Genomic DNA, 14262 nt, shown 5'->3' on the forward strand with positions numbered 1-14262 from the left:
GCAGGACCTGAGAACTATAGTAATTCAGGGGATTAGGGAAGCAGTACCCCGTGGCCAGAATATCAATAAAGCATTTAATGAAATGCAAAAGAAAGATGAAAGCCCTACTGAGTGGCTGGAACGACTGAGGAAAGCCCTTCAGCTGTACTCTGGGGTAAATCCAGACGACCCTTTAGGGTAAGCGCTCCTAAAAACTCAGTTTGTGGCAAATAGGAGAGTCAGGGGCTCTATATCTTAGGGGACCGGAGTCATCATGAGCCCTTGATAAAATTAAAAATAGGTCCCCATAAACAGGAGTTCACCTTTTTAGTAGACACTGGGGCTGAAAAATCAACTATTAAGCAAATACCTGAGGGATGTAAAGTTTCCCCTGAAAAAGTACAAGTAATTGGGGCAAAAGGAGAAACCTTTAAAGTAAGCAAAATCAAAAATGTGGTATTCGAAACTGAAAATAAATTTGGAATGGGTGAACTCTTGCTCGTCCCTGAAGCAGAATTTAATCTGTTAGGACGAGATTTAATTGTTGAATTGCAATTAGAAATTAAAATAAAAAATCAAGAGCTAACAGTGATATGGAGAAATAGTGTGAAATGGCGACAATGGACATCGATTGTGATTGTATATGTCTGCTCAAGGAATGTGGGTATGGTGACTGGTCATGGGTGCGATGTCTGGTCACATAGGCACACAGCTCTGAGGAGACAACTACAGTTTTGAGGAGACGCCTGCCCTTCTTCCTCTAACAAAGGGGCTATTTAAGAGATATTCCAATGCTATCTAGAGGGAGGGAGTGCTAAGTCTCCTTGCTGGAGAAGATGGGATGGTCACAAGGACATGAATCACCTACAAACCTGCAAGACCACCACATTCCAGGCAAAGGACTGATAAGCTAATTAACATACAAAGCGGGGTTTAGGTAACAAATATGTACAGGCGTTAATTGAATATTCATTTGTTTTATTGTATAAATGTGAGATGGTTCATCATTTCGGGCATGCACGCTTGTGGAGGAGCGATCCCCCGTGCATCTGCGCGCAATAAACATACCTACTTTATAACTTTCGAGTTATAGAGTCTAATTCCGCACGTCAGTTTGGCGAGCCAGGCAGGAGGATTTCTGCTCGGCTGAGGGACCAGCTGCGGAGCGGACGCTCCTAGGCGCGCCCCGGGAGATTTCCTCGGAGGAGCCTCCTCTTCTCAGCTGTTCACCCGGGAGCAGAAGAGAAACCCCTGGATCCACGGATAAAACGGTATGTTTAGTAACGGGGCGGCTGGTGAGACGCACGGAGACGTCCAGCGCGCAGCATAGTCCCCAGGAGGAAAGGTACCTTGGGAGGGGGTTTGCTGACCAAGGGGTGGCCGCTAGCGATCTTGAGGGCAGATCGAGCAAACCCGAGGTTACTGCCATTCCTAAAAGCCCGGAGGCCTCGTGACGGAAAGCGGGGGGCGGGACGGAATAAGGCGGAATCTCACAGGAACAAGAGGGACCTCACAGCAAAAGTAAAAGGGAAACTTTTGCGTAGGAAAAAGAGGAAGCTAAAAACTTCCTTTAGGTTGTCTTAAGAATTGGGGAGTTCCTGGAATGTAACAACTGAAATAGCGCTCTGTGTCTTGTTTGTTCTATGTGTTGTCTTGTTATATGTTCAAAACTCGGAGTTATGAAATGTATGTTGAAAAATATTAACATTCTGGTAATTCGTGGCAAATAGCGGAAAACTTAACACTCTGCTTAAGACCAGGAAAAATTGGTTTTTGTTTATTGTTTGGTTTTTGGCAATTGTTCATTGAAATGCATACTTTGTGAACTGTTAGTGTTCCTAAGAGTTTGTACATAAGTGCACAGTACCGTATAACATACTGCTTGTGTGACTGCGGGCTGCCCGGAGAGTGTGAATGGTGTGATTGAGATGCGCATTTTGATTTTCCGTGTATAGCTTAATTATTTTGACTGAGTGTGAGTGCAAGAGTGCTTGAGACAGGCGTTTGAGTGCAAAACGAGTAAGAAGCTTTATCCGCGTTTCTGACCTTGGGTGGCTAAGGCGGCCGGGAAAAAAAAAAAGAAAAAAAACCCAAAGTAATTAAAATTGCAAAATGGGAAATGGAAGGAGTAAGCCCTGTGAAAAATCGCCCTTGGGTTGTATATTAAAACATTGGAGTGATATTGTAGGACATGGTGGTACCGAAAATAGAAGGAAATTGGTTAAATATTGTAATCAGTGGTGGCCTTTGTATAAATTGGAGAGTGATGCGAAATGGCCTCAGGAGGGAGGAACGTTAGATCATAACACTCTCCTGCAATTAATGTTGTGTCTGAGAAAAGAAGGAAAATGGGACGAAGTATCGTATGCAGACATGTTCTTTGTCCTCCAGGACAAACCTGAGTGGCAAAAGGACTGTGGATTAGTACCCCCTCGGGATCCTATGGTACTAGCACTAGAAAGAGTGTGGGATTAACATCACCTGATCTTTGATTGTGGCTCTAGAAAAGGATAGGAAAAAACTGAGACCTAAACTAGAAAGATGTTCTTGTTGAAATTTCTGTGTTTAAAAGCTCAGGTTGCGGTTCCTTCTGTGGAGCAACCAGAATGAAACACGTTGTAAGATATAAAAACTTGTACTAATGTATGTAAAACCTGAGGCGTGTGTGTGTGTGTAGAATCAAAGACCTTGTGAAAGTGTTGGGGTGAGTTTGTACAAACCCCTGTACCCCCTCGAAGGTGCGACTGAATCATGCTGGGATGCATGGCAGGATGTTTTCTGTTTGCCTGCGAAGGCCTGATATGTAATAACACAGACTTAAAGCAACAAGTAGCAGATTTGCATTCAGGGTAAGAAAGAGTTAAAACAGAAGTGCTGCTGCAGAGGCAGGCTTGTGTAACCTGCAGAGCAGGAAGAGCATCTCCTGCCCCGAACCCTTCTGATGGTGGGGAGGAGGGGGTTGCTGTTGCTGACAATTGAGCAGAAGGACCTGACAATGTCACCCCAATTGCTGCAGCATTTGCAGCACAACAGGACCGTAACGGCCCTTCTAGGGCAGGGAATGGGTATGAGGTGGAATTTTAGTGAATACAAAACCAACTGAAAAAAATTGTTACAGTTGTGGGAGCTGCTGGCCACCAGGAAAACATCCTGAAACCTTTAAAGTACAAACTAAAAAAACAAATAAGAATGCCAAATTCACTAAAATCTTTGTTGGCATGAGATTTATTAGAACATCTAGACGTTTAAAGAAGGGGAAATGAAATTAAAAGTTAAATATGATCAAGTAATTGAAATATTGAGCTTATCTTTAATTCAGCAGAAAAGAGGAAAAGAGGACCTCCCTGAAGTAAGAGAAATTTTTAACCAGGTGTATCTGAAAATAAATTCCAGGAAAGGTGAAAAATGCTTTACCTGCTACAGTAAAATGATAAGGGGGAGGCTTGCTCAGTTCAGATAAAAACAATATCCCTTGGTCAGCAGGGCTGTGGGGATATTGGCAGAAAAAGTGAAATAAAATACACTCTGTAGTAGATCTACTAATGTAAATCTGTGTGTTTTGCCATGACAGTGACTTGTTATGGGATGTGCAGATGAAACTGCATTGACAATGAAGTACAAGGAATAAGGTTGGTCAGATGCCTCCTACCATAGTCAAGGGCAAGACTGGGTTGGCCTCTGTGTTTGCCACCAAGAAGAATCTTGAGCTCCGCTGTTGGCTGCAACCCAGTAGGCGTTGAGCGGTGGGAACATATGCCATGCCAGACCTTGATATGAGGCATGGCCCACTCTGAGGCACTGATTTGGAAATTGGAAACCGCCTGGCCGACCATGAGGCCAGACGAGTAACAGAGGAGGTAGGAAAGGAGGAATTATCCTTAATACCAGATGATAAAATCCAAACTGTAAGTACAGATCAAGAGCCAAACTATTCTAAAGAAAACTTAAAGGTAATTCAGGACATGAATTATAAAATAAAATTAAGTAAGTGGACTTATTTAAGGGATGGTTGTATAGTGGTACCATCCAATTTAATATGGACCACAGCCCTATTATTAATAAGACGCATTGGGGAGCTGATACTTTATATAAAAGTCTAAATCAGAAATTGAAAGGGCGAAACTTGTATACTGTAATAAAACAGGTGACTCAGCAATGTGAAATGTCTTTACGCAATAATCCCAATACAGCAAATAAAATAAAACTAGGGAACATTAGCAGAGGGAATGTTCTAGGGCAACATTGGCAGATCGATTTCTCGCAACTTCCTTGAAAAGGGGGGTATCGATATTTGTTGGCACTAGCAGATACCTTTTCAGGTTGGCCAGAAGCCTTCCCGTGCAGAACTGCTAAAGCCCGGGAAGTGACCAAAATACTACTCCAAGAGATAATACCTAGGTTTGGAGTCCCAGCGGTAATGTCCTTGGATAGAGGACCACATTTTGTGTCCAGAATAGTACAACAGATCAGCCACCATCTAGGAATAGATTGGCAATTACATACCCCATACCGACCACAATCGAGTGGCCAGGTGGAAAAGATGAATCATCTAATCAAACAACAGATTGTCAAGTTAGGTCAAGAAACAAATCTAACTTGGCCCCAATCTTTGCCATTAGCTCTTACATGAATTCAGTCTAGACCAAGAGCAAAAGAGGGGCTTAGCCCATTTGAAATTTTATATGGACAACCCTATGGGGTACAAAAGGGGATGTCTTCACAGATTGGTGAAGAAACAATGACTTCCTATATGGTGGCACTAAACAAACAATTAATAAGAATTGAGAAGCATGTGATGGGAACCCGCAGTAGGGGTCTGGATGGACCTGTTCACGATATACAACCAGGAGACTATGTATACGTTAAGTGTTTTGCAGATAAAACCCTGGAACCACAGTGGACCGGACCTTTTCAAGTCCTACTCACCACCTACACTGCAATCAAGGTTGAGGGACAGAATTCTTGGATTCACCATACCCGGATTAAGAAAGCCCCTGCAACTTCGTGGAAAGTAACCCCAGATAAAAAAGAACTGAAACTCAAATTTACTCGGACAAATGGGAACAATGTGGGTGGCAATTAAAGCTGCAAAGTGGGAAGCCTATGTAAACAGGCAGAAAGCCCGAAGCAGCCGTTCTCCTGAAGAATTCCCTTGCTGCCGAGAAGATGGTACACCCCGTGGCTCGAAGCAACCGAGTCGACGGGCAAGGCAGAGGAGGAACAAACTGTGGAGAAAAGAACCAGAACAATGGGACACTAAAGCAACAATGGCCGAACTTCCCCAGGACTGGAGTAGCCCAGGACACCATGTCTGAACTCCGGAAAAGGTTAGATCAACGTAAGAAAGATCGTGAGGCGGGCAGGTCATGGTATGAAAACTGGTTTAATATCTCACCTTGGCTAACCACTTTGTTGTCTGCTTTAGCAGGACCACTTATTATGTTGATTCTGGGACTTATATTTGGGCCTTGTATATTACGCTACACTTTATTAGAGAACAGTTTGACATAGCTAAATTGCTTATTTTAACTACGAGGTCTAGGGCAAAATATAAGAGTGTATCTATTAATGAGGATGAAGATTGTTGTGAATGCGTTATGCCACGTGAGAACTATGCCTATTGTAATTGTGAGGTATTACCTTGTGAGTGTTATGATAAATGTTGGGATTGTGGAAAAAGGTTTGTTTGCAGTGCCGAGAATGGAAGCAGCATCTAATAAACAATAATAGGATAAAAAGAAAAAAAAAAAAAGGGGGGATTGTAAGAAACTATGGACTAGGGTATTGTTTATTAAGATTTATGTTAAGCCCAATGTAAAGATTAGGCAACAAAAGATAAGATAACCGCCAGGTGTCCAGGATGCCGCTTGTGCATATGAATGAAGGGTCAACACCTCCACTACTTCATGAACACGAAAGTAAAAAAAAAGGTATAAAAAGGGACTGTTTGAACTGCTCAGGACGGCAGTTGGCGGAGCGCAGACTCCCCTGTCGTCCAGCGCTGTTTTTGCTCATATTCTACTTGCTATAATTAATAAAAATTTTAATTGGATTATGATCTGTTGTGGTCTCAATTTATAACAGTGGCCAAACTGGATGCCTCAAGGTCAGGGTTTGTCTCGGCAGGTAGGTGAAATTCCTTGGCAGCGCACCTGTCAGAGCCCAGGTGCTTTGTTCTACGAGTCTCACGTGCACAGTCCTGTAGCTGAGAAGAGTGACAAAGAAACCCTGCACAATGGCCGGTGCCAGCCACAGCTGTGCACGGGCAGCTTCCAGCCCTGGGCAGGAGTTTCCTCCTCTGGCTGTGCGGCGCAGGGAAGAGGTGGGAGCTGTGCCGGCGGCCAAACAGCCCTTCACCAGCAGCACGTGGGGAAGCCCAGCGGCAGCCGCCTGCTGGCTGCAGGGGAGGTGGTGGCTGCGTGGCCACCGTGTGTCGCCGTGCAGCCTCGTGTCACAAAGGGGCAGTGATGCGGCACCCACCCGGAACTTGTGACCTCACCTGGCCAGGGCTGGACATCCTGAGCAGCGGGCCAGTTGGGCCGAGCTGCCCGTTGGGATAACTCCTTCTTGAGCTACTTGCGTGGCTACCTCTTTCTAAACATTTCTCCTTTCCTGCTGACCCCTCCTCACCTTCCACCCTCTTTCAAAGGTAAGTTGGCTTTGACTTTTGGCACAGATCCTACAGGAGGTAAATCGGGAATAAAAGTGGAGGCCGCTCTCTGCCTCCCAACCTCTAGGCTGAGCTCTTCCACCCTTCTAGGCTGGCCAGACAGGCGCTATGGGGAGCGTTCCTCTTGGCTAATTCCTATGTCTTTCCCATCGCCTAGGCTAGGAAAGTAGGGAGGGGGCAGCCTGAGGCGTTGAGCTTCAGCATAGCCTGACCCGAAGCCCACCTTGACTGATGGGTCAGGAAGGGAGACCAGAAACACAGCCCAGCAATGGCAACCGTTAAAGGAGCGGCCAAAAGGCAGTCACTCCTGCAGACAGGGTGGGCAAATGTGGGCTGGAGAGCCAGAGGGCTCTGCTGCCAACAGGCGCTACAGGCAGTTACAACGACCACTGGAACACGTTTGATGGTGACTGCTGGCCTCTGGGTCTTTTGGTGCTTGAATGATTTTCTTGAGCTCCGCTTCTTTCATTGCAACCAGGAGACGGGATTGGAGCTGATCTTCTTTTTCTGGACTGCGTCCGGACATCCTTTGTCAGCCAAAGCTTCCCGCTGTGCTGCTGAGAGGAGCGATGGCCGCAATGGGGAGCAACTCCTGTGAGTAACGGTTTCACCAGCAGGCTTGGCCTTGGTGAATCCCCAAATGCAATGGGCACGGCTGGTGTTCCATCCCGCAATGTTGCTGTGGGGACAACCTCAAGGGAATTCTGGGGCTTTTCCTGAGAGCAGCCAGGCCTACCCAGGGGTTTTGTGCAACAAAACCATCATTTCCCTGCAGTCGTTGCCAAGGGAATGGCTCCACCACAAAGGATCCTCTTTCCCCCGGAGAAGATTTGCATGGGCTGGCAGCAAAGGCAGAGAGCTGGAGCAGGCCTCTACAACCTGGGCAATACGTGCTTCCTCAACTCCGTGCTGCAGTGCCTGACGTACACCCCACCTCTTGCCAACTACCTGCTCTCTTGTGAGCACAGCGACTCCTGTGAGTACTTTTTGGAAGATCTCCTTGTCAGTCTGTTGGGCACTTCCCAAGGACCCCCAGAACCTGCCGCTGGATGCAGGAGAAAAGCAGCCCTTCTTTCTCAGCCACCGCCAAGGTGGTGCTCTTGGGACGCTCAAGCCTACAAGCCGCTTGGCCTATCGAGGCGTGTTTGCTGTCACAAAGATGCCTCTTTCTAGTGCTGCCTGCCGTTCCCTATTCCTGCATCTAACCTACATATTTGCTGGTTGCACAGAAAACTTCTGTCAGCGAGGCATCCCTCTCAAGAATGTTTTCTGTGTACTGAGATGTCGTGGGCTTGCTGGGCCATTGGCACCTGGGGACGACTAGGAGACTGTCCTAGCAGAACTCCAAGGTCTCCATGAGGTTTCCCATCACAATGGCTCTTTGACTGACCTGACCAGCTTCCCTCCCTCCTTCCCTCCCTCCCTCTTCAGGTCAGCAGGAAGGCTTCTGCATGATGTGCATCATGGAAGCGCACGTTAACGATGCCTTGTCCACCTCAGCCTGTGCCATCCAGCCCAGGGCCGTCATCAATGCCCTCTCACGTAAGTCATCTCAGCTGCTTTGACTTGCTATCCTCTGTTGGCAGAGGACTGAAGTACTACCTTCCTCTTGATTAGGAATAGGAGGGCATTTCACGCTTGGCATGCAGGAAGACGCCCACGACTTCTTACGCTGTACTGTCACTGCCATGCAGAGAGCTTGTCTGGCTGGAAGCAGCGCGTAAGCACAAGCAAACGACCTTTCAATGTTGCCCAGCGCTTTGGCCTCCTTGACGTACCACATCAAGGAAAGCCTATGCCCAGGGCTTTCAGGCACAGGAAAACTCTTGGAGGAGATAACGCTCTGCCTTACCATTTCCTTCCAGCTGGGACATCTCTTCTCAATATACTACCATCGTCCATCAAATATTTGGGGGCTTCCTGAGGTCCAGAGGTATGTTTCCACAACTGTTGCTCTCCTTACACTTGCCTGTGCCCTGCTGTGTGTCTGTGAGAGACAGCTGAGCGTGGGGCTGGCTCGAGTAGGGATGAAGAGCATAAACGGGCACGGTCAATCGACTTCGCCTGTCGCTGATCATTTCCGTTTGCCTTCCAGTCACGTGCTGCAGCTGCAAAGCAGTTTCCGATTCCTACGAGGCCTTCCTGGATGTGCCTTTGGATATCCAAGTAAGAGGGTTTCTCACTGTGCTTCAAGTCGTTCCAAGCTCCTTGTGGCTTCCCAGAATCTGCGCAGCTGGCTTTGAAAAGTGCGCTGTGAACACAGGAGAGCTGTGGGGGTGGTGGGAAGTGGTATGGGTTGTGTCTTCCTGCAACGGCCGTGGCAGTGGACTCCTTGTAGATGCTGGCTTTAAAGCTGGACAAGCACGCATTATCCTCTCTGCACCCCTGAGGGACTCTCAGCCACCTTCTCTTTGCCCTCCCTCAACACCCAACTGGCTCCTAGGCTGATGGCTCGTGTTGTTTTCATTCCTGATGACCCTGCACACCATCGGTAGCTGAACTGAGCGGTGGCACGGTGAGGTAGCTCTTAATAGTGCCGGCCGGGAATCTCTGGGAAGGGAGGGAAATGTTCGGCATCATACCCTCTTTCTGCCTCCCTCTGGCCAAGGTTTGCAGGGTCACAGTGGATCTCCTCAGCGGCAGCTCCCTGGGTCTTGTGGGCAACTCCTCCTGAGTGCTTGGGCGAGGGCATTTCCACCAGCTCAGAGCTCTCCTTTCTCACCCCTCCAGGCAGCCTCATCTGTCACCGCAGCTCTGGAGGACTTTGTCAAACCCGAGCAGCTGGCTGGTGAAAACAGCTTTCGATGTAACAGGTAAGAGGATGACTAACACCAGATTAAGACTTGCAGCTGTGTGGAGATGCTGCGTGTCATCGAGCCTCAGGAGGTTCGATGCACAATCAGGAGGCACAGCTTTTCTTTCTTCCAGCCTAATGGTTCTGAAGAGCCATGAAATGGCGTGAGGACGTGTGAGGTGGAAAAGGTTGTCTGGCCGCCGTGGGGCAAGCTAGGGTGCATTTCAGTGCTTTTCTCTCTGCTTGCTTTCAAGCTGTGGCAAGAAGGTTACCGCCCTCAAGAGGTTTACAATCGAGCGCGCGCCCAGGGTTCTCACGCTGTGCCTGAAACGCTTTGATTTCTCCGGCAAGAAGATCGGCAAGGTGTGTATGCAATTGGAGGGCCACTTTCTTTCTCGTCCTGGAGCAGGAGATTTCCCAAAGCAGCACGCTCTGTCACAAGCTGTTCAGGTGGAGCTTTTGGTGTTCCCTTCTGGGGAGAGGAGAGCTCCTGTGGCAAGGCAAGCACATGCTCTGCTGCGACAGAGCTGCTCTGGCCGAGAGCAGTTTCCTGCCACCCAAGGCGTCACCTGCTGCTTCAGGGACAAGCGAGTGTTGATGAGCCCCAGAGATGTATTTCTACACAGCTGGGCCCCGGTCTTGCCAGGCTCTTTCACGTCGTATGCCAGGATCCCTTATGAGCCCTCTTGGTCTCTCCACAGTTTGTGCAGTATCCCCAGTACTTGGATCTCCAGCCATACATGTCTCAGGGAGCAGCAGCACCGCCCCTCTACACCTTATACGCTGTCCTGGTGCACAGCGGTGGCAGCTCCTTGGCAGGACACTATTTCTGCTACACAAAGGTAAAGAGCCACTTCCTTCATCTCGGGGACTATGTGTGCTGGGGAAGGCAAACTTTGGCGGCGCTCTTTCGGGCAGCCAAGGTTCTGGGGGAGAAGGTCCCCTGACCAGCTGGGTGGGATTTGCGTTGGCAGACTCTTGCTTGTGTAGTTTTCTGCCTGTGTCGTTCGAGAGAAACCATGCAGTTCATCTCCACACGTCCTTGCCTTTCTTTGACAGGCCAGCAATGGACTCTGGTACCAGATGGATGATACGTCTGTGGCTTACTGTGACCGCAACACAGCTCTCGGGCAGCAAGCCTACTTACTGTTTTATATCAGGTAACAGCCAGGACTAACAGCTGTTCAGAACACGTTTCCTTTTCAGGGTTTTGCTATTTCTCTTCTGATCCTCCTGAGTTGTTCCGTCCCAGGAGGCAATTACTACCCGCACCACTCAGGGCTGTCGAAGGTGACCTACCTGCCGCCAGTCCTTCCCTTCCCTTGCTGGGCTTTAGGCTGCTGCCCCCATGTAAACTGCTATTTGTCTGCTCTCTGTAGGTGGCTGATAGAGAGCAGAGTCCCTGAAGGGGCCTACAGGGAAGATAGGGGGGGGCGGGGGGGGGAGGAGGACAGGACTCCTGCTCAGGGAGCGTAGTGATAGGGCGAGGGCCATTAGTTTTCAACTTAAGGAATGTAAATTTAGATTTAATGTTAGGAAGAATTACTTTATGGCAGGGGTGGGGAGACCGTGGAAGTGGTTGCCCAGAGAAGCTGTGGATGCCCCCTCCCTGGAAGTGTTCCAGGCGCGCTTGGACAGGGCTTTGAGCAAGTCGGTCTAGTGGAAGGTGTCCCTGCCTGTGGCAAGGGACATGACCTAAATGCTCGCCGAGGTCCCTTCCAACGCAAACTGTTCTGTGATTTTACGATTCCACAAAATGGAGGCCATAGCGGGTATGAAGAGGAGGTCTTGCTGTGACAGGGGCAGAGTTGGTGGGAAGACCCCAAGTGAAGTCCCCATTTGTAGCCTGACATGTCTTCTCTCTGTCATACAAACCGCTCCAAGTCAATGAGTGAAGCCCAGTGGAGGTTGCAAGAGCAGCCCTAAGTGGACATCACTCTTTTTTCTTATTTTCCCCAGATGCTCTGATGGGAAATCTAGTCAACAGGCGTCAATGTCACCAGCACCATCATATGCCCGCTCCTTCTTTGGTCAGCAGCGGGGCGGCAGGCAGCAGGCAGACCCTGTGGGACCACGGGATCAGCCTGATTGGACTAAGGTAACTCTGGGGAGGTGGGTCAGGGCAGCAGATGGACAGCGGATTTCTTTCGGGGGTCTTGGCATTGCTCTCCTTGCCCCCACACACTGCAGCCTTCTTCAGAGCCACCACGCTGCTCCGTCTCAAAGCATCGCCCCTAGATCCAACCTACTTGTGTGCCTTCGGCCCCTCTGCCTTTGCAGCCCTCCAGGAGGGCCTCTGGGAGGTCTTTAGTTGTCGCCTCAGAGCGCTCTGGAGGTTTCCCACTGCTCCATCCCCTCCAGGAGGAAAGGACAGGACCTTTTCACAGCTCTCTTGGCAGGATATGGCGATGGGCATGGAGGCCTCTGCAGAGGACAGCAGCTCCTGGCCAGGCGGGCTCAGCATCACCTCCCATGTGGACATGCCCTTGCATCACTCCTGCGTCTGTAGGAGGCTGGAGTCCTGCACTAGAGCTGCATGCCCACACTGCCATCCACCATTTGACCATGTGCTGCACACTGCGCGAGAAGACAGCCACCAAGAGGAGCACAGATTCAGCCCTTCTTCCCGCTGCCAGAGGAATGGTGCCAGGAAGAGAACCCGAAGCAGATCCCCGCAGCGCAGAAATGATCTCCACAGCTGCTTCGTGGAAACCACAGACTGCAAGCGCTCCACAGGGAGGAGGAGACCTAGTCCTCCAAGTTGTCACCACACTCCCAGGGATAACACAGCTCCAGGGCCCTCCAAACGCAGCTGCCAGTATACTCCTGCACCCAGGGCTGCTCCCAGGGAGCAAACCCTGCCAACGCAGAGAGCGCGGAGCCGATCCCAGTGGCACCGCTATGATCTCCACAGGCAGTTCACAGAGTACCACCCCTCAGCAGCGGGGATGAGAACTGGTCCTCCAACACAGGACCGTGCTCCCAGCAACAACAGAACGCAATGGCCTTCCCACAGTAGCTCCCACTTGGCTCCCGCACCCAGGGCTCTTCTGGAGCAAGCCCTGCTCAGGCAGAGAGAGTGGACCAGATCCCTGCGGACATGGCTAACATCTCCGCAACTGGTTAAAAACACACACCATTAAAACAAAACACACTCCTCAGGCCTATGCCAAGGACAAGCTGCCACCAATGAGGTTCATCTTCCACAAGGCATCACCATGCAGGAAATCTTCCAGACGAAAAGGAAACGATAAAATAAAGACATATCAAGCAAGAGCTGGCTAAAGGCTTAACTGGACGCAGTAGTGAAGGAGAGGCAAGCTTTTAACTGCCTGAATCTCCAAGAAGCAAGTGGAGTGTTGGAAGGTGTCTGAATGATCGAAGAGTAAGGGGAAGGGAAATCTAGCAGGCAAGTGCAAGGGCTTCTGTGCAGATGGGCTGCTGGAAAGGGGACTTCAGATGTGGCGTCCTTGGGCATGAGTGTATCTGCACGCTTTGGTGGTCCATTCTAAGTGGGGCTAGTACGGAGAAGGGTGACACCAGGAAAAGCCCAGGGCTGGGACCGCCAGGTGGGTAATAAATATCTCTGAACCTGTGCAGAGCCAAAGCTCCACTGCAGGCTGGCCAGCAGGTCCCTAAGGAAGGGATCCGTCAATCCAAGGAGCCAGTGAGCCACTCAGGTCTCCAGCCATCGGCAGCTCCAAGCCACCACCTCCATGGGCTTGGAGACTCCAGGGGCGATCACCCAGAGGCAGAACTGAAACCCATCGCTTGGCAATTACAGCCTGCCTCTTCAGGGGAAGCACTTCTTGTTTCCTCCAAGCCTTCCTCCTCCTGACGGCATCCTGTCCCACCATGCGGAAGGGCTCTTCTTAGAGATGTCTCTTTTGGGTTGGAATGCTGGACTTCAGAGCCTGCCTTCCTTGCAAGGAAACATGCCAAACACTAGAAAGCTTCAGGCCACTTTGGAGGCTACGCTCTGGCTGCTGAGGGAAGCAGGTTGGTTTGTTAGCTTCACCTTTGCCGGGGGCTGTGATGTGCCCGGCCCCACCATCCCAGCACCAGGACCACCCAGCCACCCTCTTGAGGCTCTGGGAAGGCGGGTGATATTTCCTTTACTGTGCCAAGTAGCTGACACAGGCTTTAGTCATTCCCTCTTTCTTGGCAATGCTTAGGATGGGCTTCAAAGAGGTTTAGTAAAACATTTCCCATCAAAAACTCTTTTGACAGAAAATGGCTTTTGGGCACGATGCAAACTCCTGTGGAGAAGAAAAGTTCACATCAAACCTGCACAGCCGATGTGAGAGACCTTCATGAGAAACCAGGAGTTGTTTTCCTCCTCCCAACATTTTTGGCAAGGTACTGCTGATGCAAAAGGTTCTGTGTTGTCAAGGTGGACACAGGTTGGTGGTGGAAGTAATGGAGACGTTTTCATGTACTCCTGGGCCAGGAATCACTTGCGAGTGCTTGAATCTGACAGCAGCAGCGCCCAGGCAGAGCTGGGAGCAGCCCCTGGCGACATCTCTTGGCTTTATGGCAGTGTTTGCAGCCCCAGCACACGTCCCCTGCCCCCTGCAGAGATCAGGCAGGAGGCTGGAGGGAAGACTCCCACCGATGGCTTTTGCCTCCAGGCTGGAGCGCACTGTCCCAGGCTCAGGAGCCGCCACCTCCGCGCTCCCCTACCCCATGCTGGGGCAATAAGGCAGCACTCCTCCTTCTACAGAACAACACCCCAAGCTTACGCCGAGGATGAAACGCCGATTTCCTCCTCATGCAGGTTTCTCCCACGGCTACAGGCTGCCACAGGGCTGTAGGGTCG

The 14262-nt window shown here is 50.0% G+C and overlaps 1 protein-coding gene across 1 annotated transcript; it reads left to right on the forward strand.

The window, feature by feature from the left end:
* The first annotated feature begins 7438 nt into the window (after nucleotides 1-7438).
* On the forward strand, nucleotides 7439-10919 carry LOC114014318 (ubiquitin carboxyl-terminal hydrolase 42-like). The gene is made up of 10 exons (XM_055700409.1): nucleotides 7439-7625; nucleotides 8081-8191; nucleotides 8276-8369; nucleotides 8515-8582; nucleotides 8745-8815; nucleotides 9380-9462; nucleotides 9698-9806; nucleotides 10145-10285; nucleotides 10503-10603; nucleotides 10823-10919. Exons 1-10 carry the CDS (start codon nucleotides 7439-7441, stop codon nucleotides 10917-10919), a joined length of 1062 nt encoding a protein of 353 aa, XP_055556384.1.
* Nucleotides 10920-14262: the final 3343 nt, after the last annotated feature.

Source organism: Falco cherrug, unplaced genomic scaffold (genome assembly GCF_023634085.1).
Source record: "Falco cherrug isolate bFalChe1 unplaced genomic scaffold, bFalChe1.pri scaffold_108, whole genome shotgun sequence".
NCBI classification, from domain to species: domain Eukaryota; kingdom Metazoa; phylum Chordata; class Aves; order Falconiformes; family Falconidae; genus Falco; species Falco cherrug.

Excerpts from the sequence above, each read along its gene's own strand:
- LOC114014318 (XM_055700409.1), top strand. The coding sequence starts at position 7,439 with ATGGCTCCACCACAAAGGATCCTCTTTCCCCCGGAGAAGATTTGCATG. Across the intron at positions 8,192-8,275 it reads CGTCATCAATGCCCTCTCAC|GGCATTTCACGCTTGGCATG; the intron begins GTAAGTCATCTC and ends TAGGAATAGGAG. Across the intron at positions 9,463-9,697 it reads AACAGCTTTCGATGTAACAG|CTGTGGCAAGAAGGTTACCG; the intron begins GTAAGAGGATGA and ends CTTGCTTTCAAG.